Source organism: Pteropus medius, unplaced genomic scaffold (assembly GCF_902729225.1).
Source record: "Pteropus medius unplaced genomic scaffold, Ma_sr-lr_union100, whole genome shotgun sequence".
NCBI lineage: Eukaryota > Metazoa > Chordata > Mammalia > Chiroptera > Pteropodidae > Pteropus > Pteropus medius.
The window spans coordinates 5,164,906-5,173,710 of NW_024340701.1; the positions used below are offsets into that span (position 1 = coordinate 5,164,906).

Genomic DNA, 8,805 nt, shown 5'->3' on the forward strand with positions numbered 1-8,805 from the left:
CAGATTCTTTGGTTGAAACAAAATTTCTGCATTTAACCAAATAAGATGGTTCAGTTTCAACAAGAGTTAATCACAGATGTGACCAGCAGCTTCGACTTAAGGGTAAGGCAGTGGTTTTAATAAAGTCAAAGAAAAGAGTCAGGAGGCAGGTCCTTGCCAAAGAGAATGGGTTGGCCTGTCCTCCTCTTTCTTCTGCAGGTGACTGCTAGGTTAGGGACACTGGGGTATGCACTTTTGGGTTTACTTTGACTATTAAGTCATCAGACTGTGGGGAGACAAGGAGGAGGATTTTGTCTGAGCCTTATTAGTGTCCCTTCAAGTACTCACCCCTCAGGAAGCTCTGGTGCAGTGGGGCATCTTCTTTCTCCTGGGTCACTTCCCAAAGGCAGCTTTCTCTCCATGAAGGCAGTCTGACCTTGACTGGACTCTATCATGCAAGTGATAAGAATATTCTTGACCTACCCATAATAATTCTAAATAATTATTTCATTCCACCCATGTCCCAACTTCCCTTTCATGAAAAGGTTCTTCTCCTTTTCAAACATCACATGGGAAGATAGTCAGCCCTTCCATCTGGCCGCAGTAAGAAGAAAAAAACAGCCTCCGTCACATCCTCCCATGCCCCATGAATTGAAACGGTTAATGATTTCATGAAGAGTCCAAGTCATCTAATTTTTATTTTGTGTGAGAGCACATGCAGTATTTATGTAAAAAGCCTTTCCAGCAGGCTTCTAATGGTGGAAACTATGGTTACTACTTCCCCATGGCGTGGATAGCTTGTCCCCAAGTAAGATACTAAGCTTGAGGGAGATTATAACATAATGGCGGTTTGCTGGGAGGTGCTTTCAGGTTGTGAATAGTACGCTAATTTTTTAAAATCTTAACCCCCAAACTCCTCCCACCCCTTAAAGATGTGTGTGGTAAGGAGAGTTAGTTAATGTAGCTAGGCTAAGAGAAAAGACTCGTCTGGTGTGCACGGTGTGTGTGCACAGACTGTTAATCTGGAGCAGAGACCTTTATTCACAAGTTTAATTATAATAAAATGCGAACAACTTAAGAGGCTGCCTCTTTATAACAGGTCTACACACAGTATAAAATAAAATACACACGAATGTTCTGAGAGGTGGGGGGCAGTGGGATTAATTCAAACCTTGAAAGAAAGGGAGATTCATCAGACACTTGCTTTAAACTCTATCACTGACCTGAACATGAATTACTTGTAACAGGAGGCAGGGAAGGGGGGAACTACTGGTGGATAGACTCCTAAGCATTGGGGAAAGTTGTCGAGCTTTTCTTCTTTGAAAATGGAGCATTCTTATTAATAGTTCCATTGAGCGATCTTGCCATCTGTGAGGCATTAACCCAGAGACCCTCCTTCTCTTTGCAGGCTGGACAATTTGCTTAATATGGCCTATGGCGTAAAGAGGTAATTAAAACTCCACAGATTGCCAGATGTCCGTGTTGGCACAGACTGGGGCTAGAATTTTTTTTTTTAATTCACTAACTTTACTTTTTTTTTTAATTCTTCCTTTTTCTTCCACCAGCATGTCAAATTCTTAATTTTAATTTCAGACCTCAGTTGGTTTTGTTTCTTTTAGGGCACACAAAGTGTGTTTGTGTGTTTCACTTTTTCTTTTATTTGCAGGTGGGCTTCTCCTATGGTTCAGGTGCCACAGCTACCAAGCTCTTGATAATCTGGTCCTCCGAGCGGCTCCCCCTGAGTGGGAAAGCTCTGACTCTGCCAGCTGATTTTGCAAACTTGCAGAGCAACTGTTTTGCATTAGCAATGCCAAGATTCAGTTAAGAGGGCAGATTCCAGCAAATCAAAATTAGAACATTTTGCTAATCATGGTTGACAATCTTATGATTGTCAGTGGAAAAATTAGATTTTGGACTACCAGCCCTGGCCAAAGCATGAATAAATGCGTGGATGACCTTCTGCCTTGTGCTTCCCCTGCCTCCATCCAATGTGCTTTTCAGGGCACAGCCTGAGAATGACGTGTATCTGTGTGCACCTCAACCAGGGTTTTTTTGTTACAGGTTTTAACAGTTATTATAAATCCTCCCTTGATTATCTTTGTATGTGTGTTTTAAACTTGCTGTTTTGTTCACTTAAAAGCCTGTTTGTCAGGTCGGGGGTTCAAATAGTGTCAAGGCTTTTGGGGCTCTCTGAATGTAGTCACAAGGGTCCAGATCTAGTCTCAAAGCTGAATCTCAGGAAGTTGAGTACATTATGTCACTGTGTCCATGAGATTCCCCAATGTGCTTTTGAAAAGCTCCACTGAGCTGGTAGGGACATAGCTTCTTCATCATCCTGCTCAGTAGAGCTGCAAACTTTAATTCCCCTTCCTACAGTCAAGGCAGGAGATGTGGTCTTTCATAGTCTACATCGTGCCCCCTGTACGAGGCAGTTCTTTTACCCCTTGGCCATGCATGGTAAGTACCCCGACCCTGGAAACAGGCACACAGTGGAGGAAGTAACTTGACTGCAGACTCCACTATCAGAGCACCAGCCTCTCAAATCTCCAGCCCGGTACCAGGGAGTGAATTATCTCCACATGTCTAGCACACGGATTGCCTGTCCCCATGCATTTTACATCTTTTCCAGCTCTGTTTCCCTAGCCTTGCTCCTCTCTAAGTGAAGTAGCACCAAATATTATGAAGAGAGAGATGCTTATACATAGGTGAGGCCAGGGAAGACACAGCAGCTGCATGCATGCATGCTGCCACCTTCTCTAGTGCCCACTACACAGTAAACATCACTACTTGATAAGAGCATTCATTCTCTTTTCCTATGAAAACCAGATTTGGACCCAGAATCTTTCCTACCAAAGTGCTCCAGGTAACCATTACCAACTAGAATTGAAACCTCTTTGCTGACCCTGACTTTGGTCATAACACAAATACTTAACTGTTCTCTACTTATAAACTGAAAGGGGTCAGTTCACCCAGAGGAGAAAAGGTTGAGAAAACAGTCTTCAGAAATAATGCACATAACAATTAAACATGGATTTTTCCTTTTAAGTATCTGTACAATGATGTTTTTTGGTTCGTCTTGTTATTTGTTTTTAAGCAAGAGAGGAGGAGGTTGACTTAGTGAATAATACAAAAAAAAAAAATGTCGATTGAGTTGTTATGTTTAGCATATCTTCAGCAGCCATTTGATTATCTAAATTCAAGATACAGAACTTTTCTTTCATAGGACTTTCAAATCTCCAGGAATATGTGCATATTTTTAAAACAGCCCTAGATGATACTTTACCCCATTCTTTTTCTCAATTTTTGCTTCCTCGCCTTCTCCTATCCCTGCTGCAGGAAAAAAAAATAAAAAATAAAAAATGAAAAGCAAGATACTAGTCAGTGTATAGGGTCAAAATCCATGTATAAGTTTGGTATAAAACAAAATGTTAACAAATATTTTTCTGCTGTAGGCACTGACAATCTAATTGTTTCATCTGATGCATCCATCATGAATCACACATGGATATATTTTATCAGACAGTGAATAGAATCTGAAGGGTTATTTTTCTTTTCAAGATTACATAAAAACTGAGATTTTGAAGCCAAATACAAAAGTAGTTGTAATAGGGCAAATAACAGTTTTCTGCCTTTCCAATGTATAGTGATTCAAGATATATAAATGCACAAACCACTTGAAATCTTGCTTCTGTGATGCTTAGAAATGAATTCCAGATAATATAGCATCAAGGAGTGATACATATTTATTATTATTACTTGGGGTTTTTTTTTTTTTGGAACTCTTGAATAAATGCTAAATTAAACATGAGCCACCCATCTGATTAACAACAAGACATGTCTGTTCATTCTCACGTTGTCTCCATCCTCAGTAATATCAAGAGATCTTTGACAACCATTAAGTGAAGGGACTGCAAAGATGGTAGACTTGAGCACTTCTAAAGCCATCCCCTAATCTGCCTTAAAAAATAAAATTTCCCAAGTATTGACATCTGCCAATGTTATTCACTTATTCAATCAATAAATATTTTTTGAGTGTTTTCTTTGTGTCGCTATGTCTGTGAGATTCCCATTTGTGGTCCACTGAATAAATAAGTAGAGCAACAGAATGAAAGAAATGGAGCCCTTTTCCCCTAAAGCTCACTGTCTATTGTGAGGAGGGAGGATAATGGTCAGGGTGGGATACCCTATGAACACATACTGTGATAGAACTACGATAGAGCCTTGTTCTGCAAGTTCCTTGTGGTTTTTAGGAATTGACTCAGGCCTTTCTCTTGGCATATAAGTGCCTTAGCCAGTCTAGCCATTCCCATCAGAGGAGATACCACAGACATTATTAGTTTTTGCATTTTGTTTTTTAAACCCTGAAGACTCTCCTGCAAACACTCACTCAGCCCTCTGCCCCGTGTCTGTGTCTGTGCATCTCTGTGTTATCCTTGGTCAGACTGATGTCTGGACCAGTCCCCCCTTCTGCTTGTCCCCCCAGGTTCTCCCCAATCACCATTGACGGGATGACAAGCCTTGTGGGAATGAACATCCCTGGTCACACAGGAACAGGCTGGTGTATCTTTGTCTACAACCTGTCCCCTGATTCCGATGAGAGTGTCCTCTGGCAGCTCTTCGGCCCCTTTGGGGCAGTGAACAACGTCAAGGTCATCCGTGACTTCAATACCAACAAGTGCAAGGGATTCGGCTTTGTCACCATGACCAACTATGATGAGGCCGCCATGGCCATCGCCAGCCTCAACGGGTACCGCCTGGGAGACCGAGTGTTGCAAGTTTCCTTTAAAACCAACAAAGCCCACAAATCCTGAATATCCCATCCTTAATTATTAAAATATATATATAAATATATACGAACAAAACACACGCGTGCACACACACACATGCATACACACACACAAAAGAGAGAGAAACAAACTTTTCAAGGCTTATATTCAACCATGGACTTTATAAGCCAGTGTTGCCTAAGTATTAAAACATTGGGTTATCCTGAGGTGTACCAGGAAAGGATTTTATAATGCTTAGAAAAAAAGAAAAAAAAAAAACAAAAAAATATCTTTGATGCATTGAATGTTCTTTCATAGCTGTCGTTGTTGAATATAATATACATAGATAGCGATGTGCAGGGATTTTTACCCAGCCAGCTAACTTTACTACCTTCCTTGAAGGTGGGTCTTTTTAAGATGACCATTCGCTCATTTGAAGAAGAAAAACAAAAAACAAAAAAAAATAATAAAAATAAAACAATTTTTACAAAGTAATGGTATTCAAAGAAAGAAAAAAGATTCTTCTTTTTTTGTCAAAATGTTGATCCAATCAGATTGGTAAAAAACCCCCACGCAAATTAAAGAGGAATAATAAAAATTGCAAAAATGAAAAAAAACTTTTGCAAATTTTTTTATTTTTCCTTTTTTCTTTTATATCATGTGAACTAAAACAGTCTTCTGTTAGGGGATGGGGGCCAGGGGGATACCTGATGACATTAACAATTTAATAACATTAACATTGTTGCCAAAGAGGTGGTCTCTTTGCTGAAAATGGGTTTCAAGAAAAATCTATTTTTATAAAATATAAAGAATTTTTACAAGAGAATCTGGATTTGAGAAAAAAATATTTTGACTGGCTAATTTAGGGGAAATTGACAACTTTGTCGCGTTCATACTGCACTGGTAACTTTTTAGAGATCAAGATGTGTGTTTTAAACTGGATTCGTAGACTGTTTTTTGAAGGATGGGCTATAAACAGATGATCTTCATATCTTTTCATAGCATGTAATAATAATAAAATTATTAATTACTAGGGGAAAGGAGTGTTCGTTCTACCCAGGGTACCACAGTTCCCCACAGTCAAAACCCAAAAGCAAGGAGATGAGTTGAAAGACAGTTTTTCTTTAAGTCATCAGTATGGGATGTCAGCAGAACAAAAATTTAAAAGATTAATTTTCCTTTTGATCTAAAACTTCCTTAGTTTGAGCAGTAGGTGCTACGAAATTATTTACATATCTTAGTATCATAGTTAAATGTAATGTGTTTAGGAGAGGAAAACAAAAGATACATTTGCTTTCAATTCATTAAGGAATTTTCAAATTCACTTTGTAGCCCATGCTGATAGAATTGGGCTGTGTTGGTACATTTGAAACACTGTTTATGTTGCTTGAAACACTTATTTATTTAATCGCTGATGTGATGATGCCTATGGCCGAGATCAAATATAGCTAGATTGGCTAGACTACTTATTTGTTTACTTAAACTATGGGAAGAAGCATATTATTGTGTCATTCTGTTGTGTGTGTATGTGTATATACAATATAAATATATATATATAAAGTTATTTTTTCTTTGGGTTAATTTATTATAAGTTGTAACACTTGGCTAGTTTTGTTTGTATATGTCTTAAAATGTTTTCTTATGATATTTAAGTGACAGTTAAAGAGGTATCAAGGTAACTTGTGTAGAACTATTGTTTGATATATTGTCATGTTTGTTGTGAATATTTTTTCTTACTGCACAGTAGAAAAATAAAAACAACTGGGTCTTTATTTTAATGTAATTCAGATTGGGGAAAACAAAACAGAGCTAAGGGAACAAAATGACTGAGGGAGCATTCTCCCACGTCCAGTGCACTGAGCATTTTAGTATGTTTGTGCTTTGTACGGTTATATATTTAAAACAAAAACAAAACAAAAAATACAAGGGTTCATGCTCTTCCCTGGGTAATAGAAACAGTTACTCGCTATGCATAATCTAGTTGATAGTTAAATTTGCTATTGCTTTTCTTGTCTTGTTATATAAAATCTTTTCAATACAAGTTTAGTCTTAATGGTAATAAAACGTTATGGTTATTTATAACTTGTGCTTATTTTGTGCGTTTTTTCCCATGCTGAACCCACTAAGTGCATGTAGACAGAACTGTTGTTTTCACACTGAAGAGGCAAACTTTGTAGTAGTCGTCGTAGTGTAGACAGGTAACGAAAACCAAGGCTGCATCATAGACTCCTCCTTTAAATTTTTTTTCTGGTTTTTTTTTCCTCATTTTGGTTTTGGAAAAAAAAAAAAACCACCAGATTTCAGTTCAGAGAACACTCGTTCAACATTCAGGGAAACCTTTTTACATCATCTGCTATGAATGAATGCAGTTTGCTGGCAAAGTTTTTGATGCATTTGCTAAGCATTAGTGGGAAAGGCATGCCAAAATCTCTTCTCTATAATGTGTTCACACTTGGGGGGGAAAAAAAAGGAAAAAAAATCTTAGGACCAGGCAGTTGTATACTTTAGTTATAATGAATGACTTCATGTTAACCTTGCTAGTTTAGATGATTTCTGAGGGAAAGTATTGTAAATGTTTTTTTCCCATAATTCTGTTGTGTTTGAATTATTTGTACTTTATCTGTCCAGACAATAAATGAAAGTGTGTAGAATGGATTTGAGCTTCCCAGATTTTTAAATGTGTTCATTCAAACTTTTTTCTGTAGCACTTTCAGATTCCCCCAATATTTTTTATCATTAAACAAGCAAACAAACAAGAAGGTAGAGTAAAATTTTGTTTTGCTAAGTTGTAAAGTCAACTCAGTATTCAAAAGTCATTGCCCTATTTCCATACTACTAAAAGAGTAGTCTCCAACCAGCAGCATCAGCACCATCTGAGAGTTGTTAAAAGGCAGAATCTCAGGCAGAATGTGAATTTATACTTAATCAGAGCCTCAGGTGAATTACTGGTCCTTCAGAGTGTGAGGAACACTGCCCTAGTTGATAACAAGCTGGCACATTTGGCATTATGTTTGGCATCATGATACGTTAGTGCCTTTTATTCATTTATAAGCATACTTGTGACTTGTTCCGAAGAAAGACAGTCACCATTTTCAGAGCATCAATTGTGTGGTGTCCTCTACATGCTCTCACTTTGTTCACCGGCAATCTGGGAGAAGTAGATAGCACTATCCTCATTTCACAGATGATAATACTGAGGCTCAATGAGATTAAGTAACTTGAAATAACTAGCAAGTTTCCAGCTGGGATTCAAATCTGAGGCTGAGGCTATGGCACAGCATCTCAGCATGAGAGGCAAAGCTTGAGCAATATTAAGGAGACAGACCGTTTGTACTAAAAGTGACAGCTAAACAAGAAAGGTCACCTTTTTATTCTAGCACTCATTTTTGCTTAGAAGCAGCATATTTGGACTTTCTTATCTTTGAATAGGAACTCTAGCCAAGGATTTATTCATAGTATAAAGAACGTGATTTAAGTTCAACCTAGGGGGGAAACTGTCTAAGGTATCATGAAGTCATAGTAAAATATGCCCTGAACTTTACAGATGAGCTTTTTAGTGATTTCCTGATAAAATCATTCATTGATGATCTACTGTCTGTCTTTCATTTTCATTTTCTCACTAATTGAAAATTCATAATACCCCATAAAACATCACTATCCATAAACTGACACTTGAAGCGGAAATACCCTCGATGAGGCAGATGAAGGTATAGTCAGATTCTCTTCCATTTCTCATTAGCCCCCTTTTTATTATTATATTAAATTACCTCAATGGTTGGGATAATTAAATTCAGGGCAAAGAATGGGATTTAATTAACCAAGCTAAATATTAAATCTCCAAGTGAGCCTAAACTTCATATAGTTGAACTTACAGGTTTTTATTTTAGTTTTATCTTACAGACAAGCCCTATGTTGCTTTTCTGAAGAAAACTGGGCATTCAAACTAGTAGTTGCCCGCAGGAATAACAGAGCTTCACAAACATGTATAGAGGGTCTAAAAATATTGCTACCAAACCTATAATAGTTACCACCAATTATCACCATCCCTGCTCCTTAAAGG

The 8,805-nt window shown here is 37.8% G+C and overlaps 1 protein-coding gene across 9 annotated transcripts in view; it reads left to right on the forward strand.

The window, feature by feature from the left end:
* Window positions 1–7,413, forward strand: part of ELAVL4 (ELAV like RNA binding protein 4) — a 92,631-nt gene extending 85,218 nt beyond the window's left edge. For 5 of the 9 annotated variants that reach the window (XM_039885698.1, XM_039885674.1, XM_039885647.1 and 2 more), the window contains exons 6-7: window positions 1,388–1,426; window positions 4,463–7,398. In XM_039885698.1, coding sequence (XP_039741632.1) covers window positions 1,388–1,426; window positions 4,463–4,790 — 367 coding nt within the window. In that variant the 3' untranslated portion in view covers window positions 4,791–7,398. Of the gene's footprint in view, window positions 1–1,387; window positions 1,427–4,420 lie in introns of all 9 variants that reach the window. The other 4 variants (XM_039885665.1, XM_039885656.1, XM_039885689.1 and 1 more) reach the window with 3 other exon arrangements.
* Window positions 7,414–8,805: the final 1,392 nt, after the last annotated feature.